The 26,764-nt window shown below is 30.5% G+C and overlaps 1 protein-coding gene across 5 annotated transcripts in view; it reads left to right on the top strand.

Annotated features, from left to right (window-relative positions):
* The window catches only part of LOC100645011, a 70,206-nt gene that overhangs the window by 25,140 nt on the left and 18,302 nt on the right, over positions 1-26,764 (top strand). For 2 of the 5 annotated variants that reach the window (XM_012311903.3, XM_003397653.4), the window contains exons 2-3: positions 4,091-4,150; positions 18,802-18,828. The exons of 1 other annotated variant lie outside the window; for it this stretch is intronic. In XM_012311903.3, the coding sequence (XP_012167293.2) occupies positions 4,091-4,150; positions 18,802-18,828 (87 nt within the window). The remainder of the gene's footprint in view (positions 1-4,090; positions 4,151-18,801; positions 18,829-26,764) is intronic. 2 more of the 5 variants (XM_012311904.3, XM_012311906.3) reach the window with 1 other exon arrangement.

The following is a 26,764-nucleotide window of genomic DNA, read 5'->3' as shown; positions in this document are numbered from 1 at the left end:
ATCTATTTGGTGGTAAGTACGATCCAACGGATATCGTTATTGGATAATAATTCAAAGGAAAACGTAGCGTTAACGTCACGAAAGACACTGTTTAGTGTGAACAAAATATTTTCATTGCTAGTCGATCGGAGCGTTTCGTTTCTTGTGTGTTGGCCAGTTGTTTTGGAATTTGTTGATATAATATAAAGGTTGAAGTAACACGCAGTAATCGTCAACGTAAACATAGTAACCTACAATTATAATTGTCCTTGAGTAATAATCTTTGAATTCCGGTTGAGTCACGTGGTTTCCATTGGTTTTCGTTTCATTCGATGATTTCAAATTGAACAATTCAGTGGTATAAATAACGTCAAAAATCTGGATAATTGATAAGGCATTATAGTATATCTGTAATATTAATTTGCCGCTTTATTTCGACTTTGTTAAATACACGGGGATTTTAGGAATTTTTCATTGTTAGTTGCTATTGATTTGCATATTCAATGAACTTGCCTTTAAAAGTGATGGTAACAATTATCTCCTGTTACTACAATGTATGATAATTTATTTAATCGATTATCATATTACGTATACATAATGTAGTAATATACTGCATAGTAACAATGCAAATTGTAGAAAAATATTTTCATTATCAAATGACTGTAGAATAGTGTTAATTAATAATGTTCTACTGCAAACTTTCTGTATCAAATTGGTTTCCTCGGAAATTTGTTTTTTGTATCACTTTTCTAATATCCCTTTATTACAAAAAAAGATGTGACTCGAAAAATGGTTTCTCTAAAGTTTTTTGAAATTATACAGAGAAAAGATAGAAAATGATATTTGATACTATTTTACGAATTTTATTCTCTTTCTGACAGAAACTTTTAATTATTCCTTGAATGCATAATTTTTCTAGATATGACAAAACATTTTCAAATTGCCAATGTACGTAAGTAGAAAGTAGTATGACAAAAATAATTCTAAAAGCCTATCTGGTTACTTTGTATATTTTTATTTAAAGAAAGAATGTGTTCTATGCTGTACTACGTAGATTAATAAAATAATCTGTTCTTGCGTTCAAAAATAATTCTTTGTATCTTTTAAAAAGAGCTAATGGTTTTGAATTGTGCATCCTTTCAATGCTACGGTACGATATAATCTATTTTATTAGTAGGAAAAGATTCGTGCAGCTGGTATAATAGAGTAATAAAATGAGCGATATTAAGACACCAATTGCCGACCTTGCATAGCTATAGATTTATTTTCCGGTACTGTTAACTTCCTGAAAGTGAGCTTGTTATGAAGTTTATTCTCGTTGAATGAGAATTAGCGTAACTTCTTAGTGTGCGGTCGACGTTCTTGTATCTTTTTTCCGGTCTGTTGTACTAGCAGGATTTTAATGTTGCACGTTCACGTGTCATTGATCGCGTTGAAGGCTTTTTTGGCGGAAAAAAGAAATTGATCACGCTTCATTCCGTGCAATGCAAATTAATCGTCTATCCTCGTTCAAGCTTTTAAATGGCAATAGGAAGATTTGTTTTGTATATGAACTGTGACAGGTTGTGAATCACATTGACGAGTTGAAGTTAATAGTTGGAAAAACGCAGATGCTATTTCTAATATTATTAGGAAAATTTTACAGGTTGCAAATTACAAATTACCAATATCAGCAAATTCTTCTACGCAGTTGGAACGAATATGATAATAAAATTGCTAATGAAACAGACAACAAACCAAATTGTGTAACAAATTAACTAATAAAATTATTATTAAAGTAAATTCCATACATTAGAAAATATCCGATTATCCTACATGATGTATAATATTTAAAATTTAAATATTTTACAATGTATTGCTTGTCATGCTACTGATACTACTAGTTATATAATAAATTGTTATGTAAGACTATCCAAGTAAATTGTAGTTTCGTTGATTTACGTTAATCCTTTGTTTTTTTCCATTAACTTGTAGAATAGCTATAGTGATAGCCATACATGATTTACATTCGTGTTAGTGTTTCTAAAGTCAATTGAAATCAAATTATATATCGTTCATTCAGCATATATCGAATCATTCGAAATGGGTTGGAGACAAGGCTTTTGAGGCATTCTTATCGTTAAAATGAAAAAAGAAGTACTAAACTCGCTGATTTTGATTATATCGGAGCCTCAAGCTTTTACGAAATAACGCGATAGTATGATTTAAGAACTTAAAAGATTTAAAATTACGTAGCAAATGAAGTACGCATTATTGAGCCTTAATTTGCATTTGTGTTTGTTTACGTTTACTAGAAAGTTTCAGTTGAAACCAATTGTATTTTATGTTTCTGTCAGAATTTGTTCTAGACTAAACTGATTACATCTTCTCTGAGATCTTCCATCTTAAGATTGCAATCGGATTATGACGAACAGTTATATCAATAACGAAACAACGACGAATAATAAGTTTTCTTTTATCTGCCTTTGACAATTATTTAGAAGTCATACGATAAGGAGCGTTATTGTTAATAATTGTTCACAAAGGCAATACGGGTTGTTTTATAAGAAAAAGAGCGGCTAAATAAAAGATTGAATTACGCATTACATACACAACATTTAGAAAATATCTGACTGCATACATTCTAACTGCTAACAGAAAATATTGTCTAAGTGTTAGTATTAGATATAAGATGAGATATGTGTGTCTGAGATGGGAGTGTGGATAGGTGTGGGTCTTTGTACGTAATGAGTGTTCCAGGTAAAGTAAGAGAATGAGTAAAAGTTAGAAATATGTAAGGCAAGTTTCTTTTCCGAGCCGTAAAGCCGAAAAACAAGTAAAATATACTGATAGAAAATATTAATTTTAATAATATATTATTTGGAAAATTGTCCAGGCTACGCAAATATTCGTGATTCAAAATAGTTCAATCTTCTTTTCCCACTATTTCTATATTTTATAAATTGCTTATCTTTGCTATTTCGATAGTTCCTTTAAAATTTACCTACGTCGAAAACGCATGTACCAGCATTATTGCTTTTTGTAACGTCACTTAGCTGTTACTTACCGATGTGTATATATGTGTGCGTATAGATAAGCAGCATACTTTCTACTGTACAATTAATCAGTATTATGTGTAAAAATATACACTACCGTTCACAAGTCACTGGACGCTTGAATACAAGGTAAATCGACTACTTGCTTTGAGCAAAATTACTGTATTACACACACTCTTAACATTGCGTAATTTCAACATTTGACATAAATGCTAACTTCATTTCATAATGTAGATTATCTCATGGTATAAAATTATGCATATTTTAATCCAACTGAGCGACTTACGGGTAAACGATAAAATATCAATGCAGAAAGTCGTATCAATGTTCAAACGATAATTTTTTCTAAAATAAACAAGTATCCGGTGACTTATGGACGGGACTGTACATGAAATTTAGCGTTAGATCAGTTCGATATTTGCGGAGTTAACTGTCTACAAATAAATTCATCAAGTGTATAACGACGTAAATATGTTTTTGAGCCATTCAGAAGCCAAATCGATTAACTCTATTTTCTAAGAATTTTATCAAAGAATACGCACATACTAAAGATTGATATTTAATTCTCGAAAAATAGAGCAATTAACCTTGATAAAATTATATCGATCAGTCTGACTTTTACGTAACTCATATGCATTAGAATTTTTCTTACGGATGAATTATGCATTAAAAGAGCATATCGTAAACTTTATTTTTAAAGATTTAACCAAGTATATGCGTGATTAATACGATGGCCTAAAAATATATGTATTTCTTTAACAATACAAATTTCCATTATTTTTATCATTGACCATGGAATGTTCAACTTTCAAGTTTCAATTTCTACATACATAGATAAGCAAGGAATGCATCTTGTTATCAATGATAGTGTACCTTTCATTTTTTTACGAATGATAGCGTACCTATTCCGCGAATAACTAATAATTTCAAAGAGAACATTTATCCGTGAAGCATGGAAGGCCGCGATCACTTTCTAGGGCGCGTATGTTTATAACGCGGTGTGCATTAATAATTGCGTTTGAGAAACGTTAAATAAAGACGAGAGTACAGAACGATTTTGTTTGTCTTGGTTTCAGCTCTTTCCACGGCCACCGAGGATGTGGGAGATGGAATTCAAGGGCACGATAATGACACCGGTGAGTAAATTTTGACGAGCGAGTTCAATTTATTCTATCATAAATTTCATTTATATTACATAAGAAATATACTTGGTATCTACTAGGATGGATATCACACTTCCATCTTGCTATATCGTCCAAGTTACTACTTCGAATCAAGGTCGATTTACCTCTAGCCGACACGTTATTCTGTGTAATATATGGAATTAGGAAGTTCCATACTCCCACTTTACGATCACCTTAAACAGCGATCTTTATTCTCCTAAATACGATTATATATACCTATCTCGTTGGAATTTATAGCTTTTGTTTGAAAATTTTATAAAGAAACACACGTACACATATATTATATACACAGAACATATAATATACACATTAAAAATTATCGACTGCATTAAATTCCTAGCATTTGTTTGCAAATTCTATAAAAAGTATACATATGTGTATTTATATACAGAGAAAACTGCATACGTGTAATGTATGCCTTAGAAATTTCGAATTCGTTTAAAGTTTAGTTGTATCTTCGTTAAACTATTTTTAAACCATCTCGACTGAAGCTCGATATCTTGAAGAAATAGTAAAAAAATTGTAATAGTAACATAAGACATAATTAAGCTTGTTATATAAAATCCGGTAATATCTCGTTTTCTCACGGAATTAACCGATATTTGTATCAAAGAAGAATCTGTATCAAGAAATTGATTTCATTTCATTTTGAATTACGGATAAACAAATTGAATGTACAATTTAAAAGATCAATTCAAGGATAGCGTTTACGTGGATTTAGATCGACCATTTGGTAAATTTTGAAACGTTTCCAACTATCTAAGAATTTTATAATTTAATTCGAGGAAACCAATTATCCTCCCTTACTTTCAATTTAAATTGAACGTCGGTAAATTCATATTTTACGACGTATTTACAGCTATCGATTCTTGAGAATTTTATAATTTAAAAATAATTAACCGACGACGTTTATCATTAACAAAATGATACGAAAGATGAATGTTGCATTTCGACATATATCCATACCTGATTTTATTTTCTATACAATAGAATACGCTTTATCAAAATTTTCGTAATTTTATTGCATTGCTTCGCTGGTAGACTGCAGTTGCCTTATTTCTATTGATTATACGTAGATACAATGTGCACCTGTCGGATATAATCTAGACCTAGCTTATACTGTAATGTGTATCTCGGCTATGCTTAGTCATACCTATCCTAGAACCGACTAATTTGTCACTTCGGAAGAAACCTAGCCTCACATCATCATGAACGACCTCACACGTGTTGCAAGTCATTATAATTGTTCGCGGTACGACTCATACATACCCACATATACAGATACAATGTTATGAATCCACTAAATTACGGATATGTATGCAGTTTAGTTATAGTCGAGAGAAAATTAAACGATCTGCAAGACCACTCTTTATCAAGATTCCATAACTCTATGATTTAATTAAACCTGATTCTTATGTAATACAATTACGAATACATGTACAACAATCGTGCAACACGACGAATATTCTGATAAAGAAAAAATTCGAATGTGTATATTGAATAGAAGTTAAAGATACTAGACTATTCTTTTAGGTTCGTAGGAAAAGGTAAAAAATAAAAAAGATTCATTTTCGATTTCTTAGAAATGAATAAAAAATCATAATCCATATAGCTATCACCATTCATATAATTTTATAACTAATACCTTTTAATCTTCGACTTTAAGACCCTAAGGTAACGTTCCTGTTCTAAAAAACGCTCAACAGATTAATAATTTGTCCGGATTTACGTAGGAAAAGCTATTTCCCTATTCTAAGAAACATCGAGAAGGTTAAAAGTTTTCCGAAATTTCGAAAGCTTGTAAAACGTTCGTTATAACACTGAAGAAAAAAATCAGTACAGAACATGATTGCGAAAGATTTTTAGACTACAATCGAATATTAGTTTAAACGTGTCAAGGAATCTATTTATCGTCTGAAATTCACAGATACGCTTGTTGATCGATCGTTCAATCATCAATCGATATTTCTCGTACTGTTTGATCCACCTTCTCTTACGCTACGCCAAAGAATTCGATACAGAAATCTTATCGGTAACATCCAATTTATTAGTCGTACTTTGCTTTGAAATCATGGACTTTAGATGTTGATATACCTTTTATATTTGAAAGAAAGGTTAATCGATAATGAGAAAATTCTTCTTTATCTTGCTCCCCTCTAGACTGATAAATTTATGATACGTCGGAAGAGATTGCGAGTTGTTTTCACATTACCTTTGCCCATATGTCTGTTAGGCATTTCTTACACGAGATTCGAGTCGTTTTCATCGGGAATTCGTGAAGGGCTATATGCTTTTAAGCGGTTACACTTGCCATACACATTCGGTCCAGGGTCGACTAGTCCAGTTCCACGAGTGAACGGCGATTAATACACGTTTGTGTATTTATTCTCTAGAGTTTTCGATTGATGCATTCGATTGGCTAAACTCGAGATCGCGAGATCGCCATTTATACCATGGTCGTTACGGTTCGGAGTAATTAACCGTAACGAAATAAAATTTCCTTGTCTCTTATCCGCATACATACGTAGCGATGTACGAAAATCTCAGACCCTTTACTATACTGATCTTACAACGACGATTGATCATACTTTTATGAGATACCTTTTACATAGCTACGTATAGAAACGATTTTTATATTGTCGCTACATCCTGATAACTTATGGTTCTCTTTGATTTAGAACATTTTGATAAGTAAAGTCTTAGATTAAATGACGTATGATACACGAGGAGAGAGGAAATCGAGAATGTAAATAAATTGTTTGCAAGGGTAAAAACAGATTGGCAGGTCGTACGAAATATATTCACTGGAAAGTTATTTGACAAGATCGCCGAAAGAAATTTTGTTATCAGGAGGACAAGAAATTGTCACGCATGCAAATACAATAATTATGATAATATCTAAAAAATATTAGTTATCTTAAATTAGCCGATATTTCTTTATGAGGTCGTTAACGATAATCCTTGAATTATTATTTGGTTGTGTGTAATTGATATGACGCGTTACGTATTTAGTATCTTTATATTTAGTCATAATGATGAAACATTTTCATTTGTTAAGTGGCCTAACACTTTTTCACGATACTGTATTTAGATGCATGTATATGTATATCTGTGTACACGCGCGTGGCAAATACATTTGTTACGTTATCATAGTCTTTGCACGATAAACAATCGGGTGACATTATGTCTGATATTGAAACAAACAATTGTTTGTGTATACGAGTGCGTATGTAGCCTCTGTAGAAATGAAAATAAATCTGTTTTCATGTACTATACGATTCCTGTATATCTATTCAAAATGACTGACGTTACAAAGATAATTTAGCTCCAGTGTGAATATACAGATGCTGGGAACATGGTATGTACTTTTTCAAATTACATTTTTCTAATTTATTAATCCATAAAACTGGCAGGCTATTAAAAGACTGAAAAGGCTATTAAAAAGAAGAAATCATTTAGTAATTTCGTAGTTCCTATGTAAAATACAATTATACCCGATAATAACCAATAATAATCAGTGCTGAAAAGACATATTTTGCTTATGATTTTATAACATAATATATATATATATACAATACTAAAATGCAATAAAATAAAGTAGTATAACAATAAATGGGAAAATATTCAAATAGAAGATCTTAATATTTTGCTGTTCGATAATGCATCGTTAGGATAACTCTAACAATTTGTTTTAATTTGTTTGTCTATACGAGTCATCTTCTTTGATGACTCAAGGCTCACAAGACCTTGAAACAGTCCTTATTATGGAAAAAGGCTCGTCCCTTTAGTGGTACATGCAATACCGTTAGTTTAGCGTATTACATGAGTAATTTCTTTAACGTTTGACTCGGACGATTTTCTAAATTGTTGCAATATATACTGTTACGTTGTGTACTCGAATATAGTAGCAAAGAAGTAAAAGGTATTTTAAATGATACAATTCTTTGAAAGTTTGCTTACAATTAATACGCAGAAAGTAGATATTGGTCACGAATAATTCAAATAATATTGATATATATGTAATATTACTATACATAGTATATGTACGTAATGTATATAGACATGCAATCTATATGATTGATAACATTATAATATTAAAATATCGTAAATTATTCTGATGAAGTTTGTATAAAGGTATTGCGAATAATGAGAATCATAGCTTCTGCCAAGCAATATGATCATAATGAATTACGAGTTTTTGCTTCGCTGCTGTTATTTCTTGGTACTGTCCATTGATAAGTGTTTGACCAGGCAACGGGAAAAGTCTTATGACGTGATACTGTTTTCGTAGATACATTCCTCGCTGCGTTTCATCCAAGTTGAATCATTGGACGACAGAATGTAAACGTCATAAATGATTATTTTTAATATGTTACTTATTCTCTTTCTTACGTGTACTTTGATACTTTGGGTATTTCGTACATTTTTTTGTAATTACCCAGGAGACGTAAGGAAACGTGAGGAAGAACAGGAAACTCGATATGATATACCGATATTTTAGATTCGAATGAAACAAAGGTATAAATCGTAGAAGAATATTAAAAAACAAAAAATAAAATAAAATAAAAATACCTGATAAAAGAGAAAACGAAATATGTCTAGTAGACATCAAAGTGGTAAAATAACAAGACGCAAGTGATTAGTAATTAGTATGGAAAACCCGAGGAATAGTACGAATAATCGTGTCTGTTATTACAACAAAAAATTAGTCGAATCGGATGAAAATACTCGGAAGACGGACACGTGTTCGTGCAAAGTTATAAAAAAATAGCAATAGGTAATTAGCAACAAACATTACGGTAGAAAAAGATTGTAATGCGGTGAAAACCCATCTTAGTAAGAATATAAATAAAATGAGAAATCGTATCAATGTTACACAGACGTTAATGCGTTTTAATGGTTTATTTTCGCGCTTACATATTTGAACAAAATATTCCATAGATCACTTGATACGTGCAAAAGTACAAGATCAAGGAGAATTCTCCTTCTCTTTAAGATGTAAGATAAAATGGAATTGTTTTTATCCTGTCTAAAAATGAATATCTATCGAGTGAATAAATTTTTATGTTTACCTTTCATATAGAAGAAAACACGGATGGAAAATTATACTGCTTCCATGTCTCTAATTGAAAGTACAAAATTCAAAGATAGCCTGCACGTAAAGTAGAAAACAATATCCGTATATACTGAAGCTCGATAATTTCTATTAACAACTTTCGCAAATAGCGCGTGTGTGCTCAAAGTATTTGAATGTTGATAAGTGGAATATCTGAAAATGTAAGGTATTTCAAGGGTGTTGTTTCGAACAATAATAGAACGGTGATCGAAACGAACACTTTTATAAAATAGCTCGACGATATGTATATAATAAATTGCTAAATGGAGATCTATATTAATATGTATCGCTGGATTTATATTCCGTTAATATCGAAATTTAACACAGACGACATAAGAAAGAATTATCAAGTAACTTTTTGTCCTTCTTACCATTTAGCGTTTTTCTTTCAATATTTTTTGTCAAACCTTTTTTGGGATATTTATTTTTAATTCGTACGGGTACCTGGAAAAATTGCTTATTTTACAGCTTCTTTTCGGATAGTTTTGCTACTGAAAACAACGTGACATACGTTTTACTGACAATAAGAAACATGTAAACGATACGTGTATTAGCCTGCCAGTAAAGATAAGAGATTTGCTACGTTTTTAACTTAAATAAACTATAGCTATTATGCAGGTATATGTAAGTAGTAAAGAAACGAATCGTCCTCTCTGTCCCAATGTTAGGCATCATTCATTGTTATATAAACGAAAAATCAGTATTCTATTATTTCTTATCGCAATATGTATTTTACCTTGTAAGGTATTGTGCAATAAAAGCATAACAAATTTATGAAGAGTGATGAAATATATTCCTATATGCACATGCGTATCTGATAACACTAAGATTTTAAATGACGTGTTGTTTCATATTTTACAAAGTAGCGAACAGAAATTCTTTAAACAGATATAATTATTTCATTGATGATATTATGTCGTTTATATTAGAATATTTAGCGAGTGCTTGAAACCATTATTTTTCTTCCTATACACCATTTTTCGTGAATATCTGAAAACTTTTATCGATTTGTAGTAACAGCCTACCTGATAAAGTCTTTTGTCATTTTCCTATGCAACAAGCAGACCACAAACTTAAACCGTTAATTGGATGAGTGGATCGTATGACAAATTCTACAAATAATTTGTCGATGTATATACATATTACGTTCTGAATTTACAACACATCGTTATATGGATAATTGAATTAATCGCGGTACTCCTTTCGCAATTCTTGTTAATTCTCGTTCTTATGTATTTCATAGAATAGAGAAACTAGACAACGTAAAGATGAAGCGCTTTTCAAACATTCGTCCTCTCAGAATTGCTATAATTGAAGATATTTTTATCGTACGATAAAGCGTTCCGTAAGTCGAAAATCTTAACTTTGCAGCTTAACGAGGATTAGTGAATTTAATTACGATTTCCCTGATGTTCTATCTGTGTAAATCATATTAAATACGATAACTAAAGCCAGTAAAATTAACGGATACGAGTTGGTTCAAGATTTATCATCGCGTTGACAAAGAATTATATAATGTTTAAAATTAAAAGAAAAACATCTATCTTATTTCTTACAACACAGTCAACCTGTGAATAAATTAGTGGGATATCAATAAAAAATATATATCTCCAAGGAAATTAAAGTGACTTATTATTCTTTAATAAAAAGGAATATTGTAGAAATTTTAATTGTTCCAATTTATAGTAAACGCTGATTATTTCAAATTACAGATGAACTTAAAAATTCAAAATTAATTATTCTAAATCTCATAGATCATTCATGTTATATGAGATTTAGAATAATTAATTTTGAATTTTTAAGTTCATTCATGTTATATAAGATTTAGAATAATTAATTTTGAATTTTTAAGTTCATTCATGTTATATGAGATTTAGAATAATTAATTTTGAATTTTTAAGTTCATCTGTAATTTGAAATAATCAGCGTTTACTATAAATTGGAACAATTAAAATTTCTACAATATCCCTTTTTATTAAAGAATAATAAGTCACTTTAATTTCCTTGGAGATATATATTTTTTATTGATATCCTACTAATTTATTCGAAGGTTGACTGTGTTGTAAGAAATAAGATAGATATTTTTCTTTTAAATCCTGTATATTTGCAAATCTTAAAAAGAATAAAAAAAATAGAATTATTTATCTTTGAATGATGATTCCTCAACGAAATAACATATTTAGAGTGCTATAATTATTTACAAATAAATTCGTCGTACATCGATCTTCAATACAAAATACAATACAAAAAAAAAAAATTAATAAATAAAATCGTTGCTATGTGAGAGTGACAACCAATAACTCGGCCATTAATTATGTTAAATTCTATAATAAAATAGTTGATAGCCATTATCCTTTTTTTTTTTTTTTAATTATTATTTATAATCATCTCGAGTACAAGAACACCATTATTCTTTCTTTTTATATAATATAAATAAATATAATTTTAGATAAAATGCACCAAGAAATGAATTTCGACTTTCTCGAAAAAGATGAACCGTTCGTTAGTTACATATGCAAATTTTCTTATCGAGATGAAATAGGCAAACGTTTAACGAGACGTAATGTTGCTAAAAGCAAATCGTGAAATTTGCAAGTCAATTCGTCGAAAATAGTCCGAGCTGCCCAAGCCAGTGTGTCAAAAACATCGTTCTGCGAAATATGTATATAAAAAATGGGTTTAAAGTCTCTCTTTGTTTTCGTATCTTCAACAATGTATTTTTTAAGTGGCATTGTACATGTTTCTGGTCCGTACTACGATCTTTTCTGAATCATATGGAATTTACAGATGATGTTCATTATTCTAAGAACGGTATTCTACTCTAAAACGCGTATAAAATTAATACATCGCTAATCCTATTCATTTCGATACGTCTTAGATATATACAGTAGTAGTTGTACGGACAATGTGAGACAATGATTTCATTTTAAACTTTAGAAATGACGGATCTTATTACAGTGTTCTAAATGACAGCAATAAATTATCGATGTATCGTATTAAGAAACTTAAAAAATGCTCGATTAATTTGTTGCGGCTGAAATTTTCAAAAAATTTTTGGTAATACTCGAAAATATTAATGTTTTTATTTAATATTTTTTCATAATAATATTATAAAAGATTTTGTCCTCATATTTTGCTGTACGCAGAAAAATTTCAAATCGATAATTCGAATAATTTTTTATATTCCAAATATGTATATCTTCGAGACAAATTTGAAGATTTTTAATGACAAAAAATAATTCATGATTATAAATAATAATAATTTCGAAAACGTATGGTTTAATTATATATTTTAATCTACTGTGATTTTGTAAAAATGCCACCAAATTCTTTAACGACATTCATATTAATTATAATTTTATGTTCAAAATATCGTCATCGTCTTTAGTTCTTATTCTGACCACTATTGGCGGTGTAGACCTACGTTTTGTTGGGTCGGTAACGTTGAGAGCGGCAATATCATGTCGCCATGTCGTTGTCCAATATTATCTACATAACATAAAGTATGATCGCAGTGCAATCTACCAGTCGAGATATTATTATCGACTATGCTTACCGACCTACAGTCGGTAATATCAAAAACGAAACTAAAATGTTAAATGAGTTCATAATCTGCGTATCAATGAAAGAAAGAAATAATTCACTGATTAAGTACAGAATAGAAGTAACATTATATCATCGACTAAATACAATATAGACCTGACACTATATGAGACTTCGTATCTCTTGAAAAAGATCGGAGTGTTTCTTACGCCCTCTTCGATTTACTCTTTTACTGTGCGCGCGAATATAAAATTTATATTCAATTCAATCGTATAAATGCATAAACATAGGGCAGGTAGTTAGAGAATTCTGTAGTAATTTATAAAATCAAAATTGCAATATTAGTTATGGTTAATGTTATGCCCCAGATTGGAGTCAGTCGCAACTTATCGCGCCTTTACTCGCTTTACGAAAAATAGATTTCTTAGTTTAATATAAAAAGTTTCAAAAATGTCATCTACATTTACACATTAAGCAATATAGTAAATAAAATTTCACCCGGTACACGCACATAATTAAACTAGACCTTCGTTTGTTGTATGTTTGTCAAAGGAAAAACAACTGTATCTTTGTTCATTTTCAGCATAAACGTTAATTAGAAGAAGTTGTACAATCGAAACGATTATTATCATCCTTTTTGATGGCAACGTAACAGAGAATAGTTCAATTGTCGGTTAACCTTTCGTTCAACGGAACAATCAACATTAGTTTACCGCCAGCTGCTTCCTAAACGTAATAGGCCAGCACGTGATAATCACACGCTTAGCATATGAGACGTATTCGTGGCTCGAAAATTTTCCTACCATTTTCCCATTCCTTCCATAGGGCTAACGTTGCAAAATATATCACCTTACAAACATTTAGTATCTATGCTGAAAGCTTCAGTATCCTTCGTCGTGAGAGATAGTTTCTTTATTAAAACACACGACACATGATAAACTTTAACATTTTGCTATGTTTTTTATAGAGCATGTCATTGAAAAATAATTATGTATACATATATATTTAAATTAATTTTCCATATTATTTATACCGTAAGATGAACACTAATGTGTAATCGATATTGAAAACTATTTTGCTATACCTTTATATAACATGCTAATAAAAGATAATTACATATATATCGAGCTTAATTAAAATTATTGTATCCAAAATTTTATAGAAAATTGTTGTAATTTCCATCATATTTTTGTTTTGCATTTAATACAACGTAAATTTCCACTGAAAGTTAAGAATAAGTTTTGCTAATAAAACATGTTGAAGTTATGTTCTAACTAAAAGGTTACTTAACACTTAGCAATCGTACTGTGATAATTAGAAAAACAAGAAATTCTGCTAATTAACCTTCAATCTTTATCAAATTTCGTTTAATTCGATATCTGAAGAGTTCAAGATATTAAACGTTAAGTGATCGGCGTCATTAAACATCAATCAAAGATGATAGATTAATTTATCAAAATAACATTGGTTCACCTGTAGAAATAATTCGTCGACTCTCAACATTATGGAATATCATTTTGTGAAACAGAAGTGTTCAATATTTTACTTCTAACAAATGTGTAGCAAAAATTAACTTACTTAATGTTTCTGCTTGTTTGTCGAAAAACACATCCTTCTATATAATCTTCTAATTACATTTTCTATACCACCGTAACGCCTCTTAGAATAAAGTTGTATTCATTTTGATGATTACTTGTCTTTGTCTTCTTTTTATCCATTGTATCCCAATATCTCACACATGCACACACATTATGCAACATATTACATTAACTAACAGTAGAATCACAAAGAAATTAAGGACGTGTATCTAGTTTTATTTTATCTACAGTCTATTCTACTTGGAGTTACACTCTATTAACTCTATTTTAGTAAACTATACTTTATCTCAAAAGCAAGTATCTTCATGACATATTATTTGATACTATATTATTGGAAGTTTCTAAGAAAACCTAGATGAATGTACTTTGAAAGATAAAATTGACGTCATCGATCAAGGTAAATAAATTATTGCGTCAAGCATTGGATATTCCAAATCTAACAAATTAATAATTATTATGAAATATTAACATCAGAGTTAAAAGTGTTTAAACAGGTTATGTAGAGACATTCAATCAAGATAGTCAAAGTGCAATGAAATTTATGCTTAAAACCTGTTTTAACGCTAGAAATTATTTATTCTACATAACTGCGATAATAGTATTGTCGAAATAACATCTTCAACTGCGATAATAGTATTGTCGAAATAACATCTTCAAATACATAGTATATATAACTTTTCTCTGACGTATATTTTCATGCACAATATTAATATGAATACATCAATATACAAAAGGTAGTAAACGATTTTAAGATTTCTAGACTTAAGATTTAATAGTTATAAAACGATTGTCTTGCCAATAAAACGGTACGAGTATGTCAGTGTTTCTAACTATAATTCTTTGGTTCTTCGATAATTTCGATGACATATTCGAACATTTTCAAACGTATTTTCCTTGAAGTAGCAGGAAATCCCAAGTACTTACGTTGTTGGCAACAAGCTTATCGCAAGACGATATAAAAATATCATAAAACTCGAAGTTTAAATTTTCTTTGTTACGATTTGATTTATTAAAGACAAATCAAGCGCACGATAAATTAAATAGGAGTTAATTAACGTGTTATATTCTTTGAAATTGCGCATGAAGCTACACATGACCACATATTCTGAAATATCAAATGACAGCCGCGTCGCGAATCCTTGGCAAACAGACGGAACACGTATGATTGTGCACTTTAGATGATTTCGGATAGAGTACTACTTATGACTTATGTACGTAGAGGCTTAAGTGCCAAACGAATGAATTTTAAGTGAAAAATTTCATTTGAATTTAATTACAGAAATGTATTAAAATTATTGCGCTCGTTATATTTTCTGCATATTAATTTCTTGTAATACAAAATATTTACTGACAGTCTACATAAATAAATTATTTAACTAACTAATATACAATATACATATGTTATGTAAGTAAAGAGTTTGAATTGTATTTAACACATTTGTGTTCTTTATTCACAAATATAAGAATTCAAACAAGTAAGGCATGATGTAAGTACTTTTTTAAAAAGAATTAATTAGTATTACATATATATATATATATATATATATATGGTTTAATGAGTTACTCGGTATTATATTTTTAATAAAAATAGTATATTATAGTTGGAATATTATTTAAAAGTATATATTGAGTATCAAAAAGAATTCTTCAAGTTTAATATCTTAACCGCGCCTCTTCTGTATCTTTTATTTCACACTACTAAGACTCTCCAAGTCCTAACCTAAGTTTTGCTAAGAAATGACCTTGTACTATGGTCATGGGTCGTTGAAATCTTCCAAACGGCCGCTTTCTGTTAAAAATAAAAAGCTATAGAACACAATTAAAAAAAAAAAAGTAGAAGCATCCTTGAAATCTTCGAGAACTCTCCAAAGGAAAATTATTGCTAGCATCCTATAGCTTCCACTATAAAACATCTTTACAACTATAAAAATAACAGAGATATTTAGGTGATTCTATTTACGTTATCGATTTGTACGATGAAATAAACGAGGTCTATGTGGAATCATCTGGATGAAATCAATGTTGAAATAGCTACATCATTATAAATGCAAACCACGAGTTTGATATTTTCTGGCATTCGTACTTGGCTACTACTTGTTTTGTCGCCATCGATGTCGTTGTTGCCAATGTCGCGAAAAATTGTCGAAACCGGGTTTATCCACCTCTGTCTGGTCTAAATTTCGTCTGCCGAAAAAGCAGAGTTGGCTCACAACACAGTCGCACAGGTTTATAACGTAATTTAGTAGTCTACTATAAAGTCTGAGAGAACTTGAACTTGTTTGTTTGGAATTCGTGTAACTTTATCTGACAAAATTTGCGTAATATTATGTATAAAATTGGAAAACTACAGAATTTATAATTATATTTAATTTGTTTATCTATCTTAATTTCAGTAGAGTTTGTAGAAGATTATTTTTCATGTAGTAAATCCTTCGTAAACAATTTCTAAATTAAATAACAATTCAGACGTGATGATATTATTAACATCTTGCTTGAATGTTAATTTTGTTTCATTTCTTATCTTGTATTTTGGGTTGAAAAATTTCTAACAATAAATAAAATCCCAAGTGTTTATGCTCGATCAAATATCGATAAAACGTATCCGAATATCTGTCAAACTTAAATCTGACAATATGAACATGATTCTCAACTCCAAGTTGTGCATCGGTAAATACGTAGCCGCTAAAAACCTCATAAGTTAAATAGTACCTACATATTATACAAAAAACAAGAACTTCATTTATTTATGATGGAATCACTTCCTTTTATAGAAGTTTTAGAATTATGACGATACATCTAACAAATACAAGACCATTTGAATTTGCTTGCCCAAAATTGGCACATCATGCACGACGATCTACTTTAATTGATATTACTCATGATCGTGGATCATGACTTAATTCAATTGTCATTGGAGGTGTACTTCCTATTATTCAAATGAAAAATCGTGGGTAGTGAACAGAATTAGTTAAGTTTTTATACTCTCCAGTCATACCGCCTGCTAAAGTGACGAGAAAAATAAAATTCTACCGTAACGATGTACAATGTAAGCTTAATATTGCATCGATCAAAGTTCTTTTCTAAAAATAATGATAATTTGTTTGACTTAAGTTCACCTTGGTAAACATATAAATTTCATTCTATCTTAGTTTTACTTCTGATATTTTAAATTTACAACAGTACGATTTTGATGCGCAGATATTTTCTTCGTTCGACAATGTTTAAATGTTTATACTCGTCATTCATAAATCATGTAGAGTTGAACCACTGCTTTCTTATAGGATTTAGGATCATAGGTTACATTTTTAAATAAAAATTTTCAGAAATTGAAGCTTCTGGTGTTACTCATTACGTTGATGGTTAAATGATATGATATACGAATACTTCGGCTACGATACAAGTATAGGTGGTTTAAATTTACGCGCGCGTAGCTGAAAATATTGAAGAGCGTTGGGTAGGTGTCGGTCCTCTTGAAAGTACTTCTTGCGCATTCAAATATAAACTCAGAAGCCAGGTCACGGCTTGAAAATAATCCTGAGCATTTAGGAAGGCAACCCATTGCTTTTAGACCGACAGAGACTTGTGACGCATATAATTCCCCTTACCTCCCTTTCCGACTATGTTCTGATTTCGATGGCACCCTTAGAAATCGTTCTATCGAATCTCAAAGACTTAATGTGCTTAAAATAATCCATTACCGTCGATAAGAACGTAATACATTCGCGTCAATATTTCTTCTGTAAACATGATGCAATTTGATATTATAAGTTTTTCACTTTTTCTGTAGATGGAGGTCTAAAGGACACGTGAATGTCAACTTGTTTTCCTTTTTTTTTTTAATAAACAGCTTCGATCGACGCGGCTCGTTATTATCTACAAAAAAATGTTACGTCGTTGGTCACAATATCATTAGTTTAAAAGATACTTTAATTTCAAGGTGATAATATTATATAATATGCTTATCTTTATAAAATAACGTACTACAGTTATTTCTTACAAGATATTAGAAAGTAACGAGAGAAAAGATAGTTTACGGATACTTAGAAATTAAATTACTTATCACTGGCGTTTTTTATTGAGAAATGATACGACCAACCATAGAAATGAAAGGAATCTAATGATAAATATAATGAGTAAATGAAGGGATCTAATGGAGGAAAAGAATCTCTACAATAAATAATTGCTACAGAACGTATTTGGCATTTAGGTTTCTTTGACCTTCGTGAACTCTACGTGGTAACACGAATTGTGATATTACTCGCGGTGCGATGGCTACCATGGTTGCATATGCGTCTGTCTCTCTACGCAGGAACTGCTATTAATTTCACTCGTTTTTATTGTTTCAGAGTCCTTGCAATTGTTGTCGCATCTTGGTGAGTGACCTTACATTAATAGGTTATTAAAAGAGTGTCTTTCATTAATCCGACGCAATTATTTCAGAGAAAGAAGTTAGCTCACGTTACAATTACTTTTGCGATTAGCTCATGAATTAGTTTATTTCACGTTTATACGCATCGAAGCTCTTTCATTGGAAAATTCGAATTTGGAAATCCTTCTTTAATTTAATGGTCGTATCTTTTCAATTCCCTTGAATGAATTAAAATTTTCGTGAAATCCTCTGCGAATTCAGGCAACTCGACTAAAGCGGAAGAAGCTTTAAGACTAAGCATTTTGTTGAATTCACCAATTTGGAAAATATTGGTTCGACTGTTGCATAGTGATTCATAATTGACAGAATATGTTAACGTCTTGTTCCTTATTGAATTTACAGCGACAACGTTACAATCAGTGCGTTTAATGTCCCCATTAAGAACTACACACGTGTGTGTCTTTTAATTTTTCAAAACCGTATGAATAAAGTTAGAAAATGTCGCAAAGAATGACGTCGTTATAATGTCGTATCGATCATTGCCGCGTTTACGCAGACACGTAACGTATTTTCACACAGTCTGTTATGAATCGATTTTTAAGCGATACTATTATCAGCGTCCACATCGCGCACCATTGATCCTAACCTTTTCCGGGCTATATTTTCTTAATGTTAACATTAAACGTTAAAGATGATACCGTCTGATATATCGGATGACCAAGGATGCAACCTTTTCTAATTAAATCGAAAAGCGTGCGGAAAATCACAGAGAATCTTTACACAGGGTGTGGCAGCATATATGATAATACACGAAAAGTTATTCTTCGTGCGAAAATACGACGGAAATTCGGAATAAGATTGTTTTCATTTGAAACTACGTTTTCGAGAAAATTAAATTTCAGCTGAAGATAGATTTATTGTGGTAATGAACTCAACTTGTAATGAAAGAAGGTATCAGACAGAAAAGCAAGGATAGTATAAATAAAGAAATTATATCCAAGAGATTGGAAATCCAAATGATGAGTTAACTTGATTCCCCGGTTAACAGTTAAGGAAAAATAAACATATAGCACTAACCGAACTGACAAGAGAGTAAGATCTTTAGAATATGACTCACATGATGTTTCATATTATCTATTTTTCAATGAATGAGATCTATTTATACGGTTCGAAGAGGGAACGTATCTCGAGGGTGTGTTTTCGTGGAATCATAGGATTGGTTGGTAGATCGAGGATGTTTAACCGTTAGAAGATTGAGGTCTAGCTACACTGAACAGCGAATGAGAATCTTACAATACTAAACAATTATTATTTTGTATTTTTATACTAATCTCACTGACCTTGTTATTTTTACATATTTCACAGTACAAGATAAATTTCATTTATATACATATAAATCACGAAAATATTTGAACATTTATGGAAAACTTTTATGTGCATATTATGATTGTTATAGAAAACATCGAAAAATGTTATTGCCATTGTAACGAGACACGGCCATCATAATAATAAATCATTAACAATTATAAACGTGTCGATAATTATAAATTAATTTAAAGATATATATAAAAGTCATGACATTTATTAGTGATAAAATTTTTTCGAGTTTTGTATAGTACATACGATACATCTATCTAAGTTTTCCATGATAAGTGTTGTAATACTTCCCGAGCCACTGTAAACCGTAAGCAATTTCATTATCACGAATGAACTAACCATCACCTGGAAAATATATTGCACAATTAATTTCTCGATATATTGGTATTTAATATAGTGAATACATTCGTTAGAGCAATGATCTCTATCAAACTCGATAACTGTAATTCTATTTTCGCTTAATCGCTAAACTAAGCGGCACGACGTCTGAAAATAGCTTAAGGCGGTAACTCTCCATGAAGTCGATCAATCGGTTTCTAATTGAAGAAACTTTCCGTGGTATAGCATCGAGATGCCACGAATCTAGCACGTGATATTTACGTGACGTTTGACGTCAATAAGACGGGAAATCTGCGAAATTCGATCTCGTGAAAATTTGAATCATAAATTGGAAATGACGGAAAACGTTTAAAGTTTATGATTTATTACCCTTCGGACTGACATAACACCACAAAAAGCTAACAAACAGATTTTCACAACAATGGTTCGGCCAGATTCTATTGTACTCTCAAACTATATTTTACGAAACATTCTCGGTCAGTCAACGACCTGTATTTTTTGTATATTATAATTCTTCATATTTTCTTCAAACTTAAGAAACAAGTTATGATTAAAAATCACGATTTGGTCCGAAAGTGAACCGAAGAAAGTAGTTCGCAAAGAAAGATAATTACTGCTTACTTTCGAAATATTTCTGCATCTCATATTTAAAAGATTTCTTCAAGGAGAACAAATAATTTTAAAGAATTGCAAAAATACAAATAGGTAATTACATATATATTGTGTAATAATTTCTTTAAAATTTCAGTGAAATGCAAACATCAACGTCAAACGAGTCATTCACCCTAACAAAGAAAATCAATAATAGAAAGTGATCAAGGAAAATATTAGACTTTTGTAATCAAATAATTGAGATAAACATTCGATACTATAAGAAATTGCGAAGTGTTATAAATTGTTTGAAAGAATTCGTAAAAAATGATACAACACAATCCCTTAAATAGCAACTTGTACTGAAAATGTATGTGCGTACTTCACTGTAACGTAATGTAATAACATTTTGCTTCTCAAAATTATTAAACGCTATTTTATGCGAGATGAGTCATCTTACCTAGGATTCCTAATATTTGGAATCTGTTTGGTAATACGTAACTCTAGCTTCTTTTTAATAAATATACGATCTTTGTTTAATTTCCAGCGATATTAAACAGAATCTGATTACGAAAAGATAAAACATAAGTGAAATTGCGTCTAGTTGTCTCATTGATTTGTCCCCTTCAATGTTTTCTGCGTATGACCTTCCCCCTCTGAGTATGGCACGAGCATAACTTTTTTTTCCTTTTAGTTTCCTAGATAGGCTCGATTAACTTCCTCGTTCGTGGGTTTTGAAAACTCTTTGAAAAATCCAAGGTAGACACGAGAGATAGACAATGGAATAACAGTTTCCTAGTTTGAGTCATACGCTTACGCACAAAGTGTTTTCCTAGCACATAATTTTAATACACTCACGAGTTGGAAAAGGTTAATTTAAAGAGAATAAATGAGAGAATATGAAAATATTTCTATTAATATGAAAATTTTTTGAGGGGGTATCCTAGTGTACAAATTTGAAAAAATCGAAAATTTTTTATCATATGTCCAAAGTTTAGACATTCAAGAATATGTTCTTAAGAGGATTTTTCAACAGCAATTTTTGTGACGCGACATCTGCTCCGGTCCGACCGGGACAGATGAACAGTAGACGGTAGACGCTGCCCGAGTATCTACGTATGAATATCTTCATAAAATCTTTATTGTATTTTATCTCTTTTTAAAGTATTTTTAATTCTCTAATTCAATTGGGACGATGTTTGGCTTCTGAAACCCAAAATAACAATGAATCGTTAAATTCGTTGATATGGACTTTTGTTCCGAAGCATACCCACGCAGGAACGCAGACAATTCAAATTTCCACTTTCCTCGCAGTGTGTATTTTTAATGAAGGTTTTATACCCATATTAAAAATCTTAAGTGTCATAGGAATCACGATTGGCCCAGAAGCTCATGCGTTCGCAGTCAGGCGAGACGAAATTCGCATCGAGCGCTCTGAACTCCGAGCTTCAGAGGCATCAAAGGAAGCCAGGACTGCTCGTCTCCATAAAATAACTTCGGAGAATGAGCATTTTGAAGTAGAGCAAGGTTTCTTGTATAGAGCAGGTATCGCCGATTAAAAATATGTAAATATGCTGTACCATTCTATGAGTAAAATTGCCGGAAACTTGTCTCAAAACTTTAAACGCGTTTTTCTCGAAACTACTTTTTTCGAATTGACGTGCACGATGTCTCAAGTTCTAATGAACCGATTTATTTGAAATTTGGTGTGAATGTTCTTTATACATTCCTTTATCGCCTCAACCACGCTCAAATCAAAATTTTTAATTTTACTATTTTTAAAAAATTCGTAATTGCCAAAAAACATGCCAAAAAGGAAAATTATTTTTCAAACGGCCGCCATTTTGTGAAAAAATATTTTTTTGACTTTTTCAAGGTTCATGCTATAGCCGCATCTATACTAATTAAGAATCCGTTCGGCTTTTTTGCTTCACATGACCAGAAGGGTTGAAATCATGCACGCCAGGACACCCTTTTTTTGGGGCTCCTCACTTTGCCAGCTCATAACTTTGTGAATTTTGGGTTTTTTCGGTTAATTTTTTTATGTAATCTTAAAATATCAATAAACAAATGATAAAAAGATGGATAGTAAAAATATTTTTTGTTTCATTTGTACAGAGCTTCAAAAACCGCCCAAAATTCATGCCTCTAGTCTAGAATACCCCCTTAAGCCTTAAATCGGGACTTGAGTTTGTAAAATAAAAATATCTTGAATATTTTTGTATTGCAAAAGTGATTTTAGGAGTACAGTAGAAAATTGATTAAAGATAATGTTTTAAAATTAAAACAAAAAAGAAAGCTAAGTTCATGGTATGTAATAAATAATAGAGATAAAAATTTATTTGCCAGAGTAATTTTTGTACAAGTAAGAATTGATAATTTTGATGCCTTGTTGTTTTGAATTACAACATATTGTACTTCAATTTGAACAAAACTCTAGATATTAGTATACAGAAGATTTGATACGAAATGACCCCTATGTTTCTGATCCCTGTGATGTATATTATTATTATTATTTTTTTTTTTTTTTTTTTTATTTCTTTTCATTCACAATTTGTTCAATTTGGACATTTGGAAGAATTATGTATATTATTGATTAAAAATTTTGAATATCTTACTTTTTTTCGGTAAACTTCAGAACCGAATAACTTTTCAATTAAATATCAAATTAATTAAAAAAAAAAAATTTTAAACGAATTGTTACAAATATCCTGTAATTATGCTTGAAGGAAAGTACAAGTTAAATTTCACAAACATGATTACTCTTCTTGATAATTAAACTTATGTTAACCTTACGTTATCTCGTTCCACTCTTACTTTAGTACAGCAAATAAAGCTATGGATTATCGTAATAGCGTGATATTATATAATAGCTTAACTAAAAATACGTAAAAACACGTGACATTAATACTTAAATTAACATTAAATTCAGACATGTGCAATAATAACATATATTTGAATAAACAATAAGCGAAAATGGCATCAGATACATCGATCGTAACAAATGGAGAAAAATTTTTAATTCAAATTAAGCCAAAGTCGAAAATTAAGAGACTTTTTACTATTATTATAACAATTTATAAATTTATGACTGTGAAGGGGGATAAAACGATTTTATCAAGAGAGATTATATCCATTCTAGAAATAAACTTGTTTGATTAGTAATCAATAGTAACAGAGCAGAAAATGAAAGATAGAAGACGGAGAAATAAAATAATTTCAAGTCCTTAACATCACCAACTTTGCATATACATAATCAAAATGAAAGTTTATCTAATTAATTCTATATACTTTTTCTTAATTTTTAAAATTTAGCTACCCGTGAACATTGTCGAGCGTAAGTTAACACAACTTTTGCTCCTTCCTCTTTTTCTTTTTGACAAATAAATGTCTTTGAATCATTGTAATTTTTCGAACGGTTCCTGGTGTGTACTTTGAATCTTGGCCAATAAGCGTCTTTATGGCGCGAAAGAGTTATACATTTGCGTCAGAAGGTTCCTTCGCGCTGCGGATAAATGGTTCTAAACTGTTCACGTTCAGGCTGGTTGAAATAGCGTTGTTTACATCCAACGATCTGCTGAATACAAAGGGGCATCTGCTCTCGATAATCTTGCTCTTAAATTCGCGTTAGTTGTCAAGCAACGGTACTTACATATGCAAATTGCAATATGTTTCAATATAAATTAGATATCCGTACGTATTTTATCACGTGTTGACAACAAATGTGCGTCTTCATCGTCATAGAACACTTGTCAAGACTCGAATATTGTGTCAAACTGAGACGATCATGGAAATAATAATCACTTCATTGTCTTATTATCTCAATTGTTTCTACATATTGTTAACTCTTTCTAAAGATGATCAGGTAATTAATTGAAAATTGATGAAATGGTCTATACTATATAAGTTTTTCAAAAATGATTCATCATTCAATGTTATAGAATATAAAATAACAAATTCTCTTTATAATTTCTCTCGGTATAAGCTCGTTGATTCAATTATTTACTTTAGTTTAACTTAATTCTTATTCATAGTTTAAGGAGAATTTAATATGAAAATTAAAATATATTCATTTATAATGATAGAAAGATTATAGCAAGAAGATAGATAATAAAAAAAGAAAGAATCTGGGATTATAAATAGGCAAATAATCTTTTTTATCTTTATCAGCTTTCTAAAAATTGTTGAAATTTTATATTACGTTCGTGTTAAGTACAAGGACAGAAATGCAAATATAGTTATTTATAGGCTTTCTATCTGCTAACCGCTTAATCCGAGATAAAATGGCCTCATCATTTCAATGAAAATAACCAGTCACTGTAATTACTCGGCCATAAATAAGAATAAACCAAACTTCCAGATGTAAATTAGTACACGCAGACAGACGTTATATATCGAACTGATTAAATCACAATAAAAATAGGATATAAATACACAGTAAACCTCTTCTTTAGAGAATACAATTTACGCTTGTTGTTACGATTATAGCATTAGAAATTTATGCGTTGAAAGATGTAAAAATAGAATTTTCTTTCTACAACCATATGTATAAAAAGAAATATTGTTCTTTAATATTGGATTGTTGAGAAGTTTATAGCAAAGGTTAAAGAAAATTTGAAGACGAAACATTCTATTTATAATAAATATACGCAATTTGTTTCCATGAAGATTCAAAAGCTTTAATCGAAAAGTCCTTCGCATTTTTAAATGATAAATTCCTTCAAATAATTTTACAAAACTATTTACTAGACAGTGTCTATTAATATAAAAATATTTTGATCAAAAATTAAAATGAACGATATACTATACTTTTTCGTCTAATCAATTTCATACGTTCTTAATTACTGAGTTTAATAGATGATCAATGGCGAAGGTTTAGAGAAATATAGATTATCCGATTATAACGAATAATCTTTCAAATCCATCAAATACTGGTCCGACGTGTTAAGTAAATACACAATAAAAGTTAATACCGACAGCCACAAAGATTGCCATATTTCCGTGACCAACCCAATATCATCGGTAGCAGGACAGAGCTACTTCTCCTATTAACTGAAAAGAAAGCTCCCATTCGAATGATCTTGCTTTGTTTTGAATGCTTTAATACGTGCTAAATGTTATCATAATCCTTGCTTACCCTTATCACTCTAAGAAGTGAAAGATAGAAAGATCAATAACATTTAATAGCTATTAGAAATAAGAGATACGGAATGGAATTACTGTTAAATCGTACTAAATGGTGAAATACACTTTCCGATACGTTATATTAAATGTCGATCGAAAATATTTGCATTGATCCATCACTAATTCGTCACTGTCAGATTTCCGCGCATTTCTCTAGATTAATTTATTCTCTCTCAAAAAAAAGCCTTCTTTATGGATTATTGTTTGCCAGAGGACGTTTGTCTTTTCACTAAAACATATATACAGCGATGTATTATAATGACATTAATCGCATATAAATAGTTATGAATTACTACATTGTTTGCGACGATCTGAGGGTTATATATTGAATACACTCATTAATTAGTATCAAAGTATTTAAGTCTACCGTAACTTACCATCTAGTTTACCATAAGAAAAATAAGTTAACTTACACTAGTTCGTATCAAAATTCGTTTTCAGAAGGCAGA

Source organism: Bombus terrestris, chromosome 9, assembly GCF_910591885.1.
Source record: "Bombus terrestris chromosome 9, iyBomTerr1.2, whole genome shotgun sequence".
Taxonomy (NCBI): domain Eukaryota; kingdom Metazoa; phylum Arthropoda; class Insecta; order Hymenoptera; family Apidae; genus Bombus; species Bombus terrestris.
The sequence above is the reverse complement of the archived record's forward strand: the minus strand, read 5'-3'. Positions and strand labels throughout refer to the sequence as shown.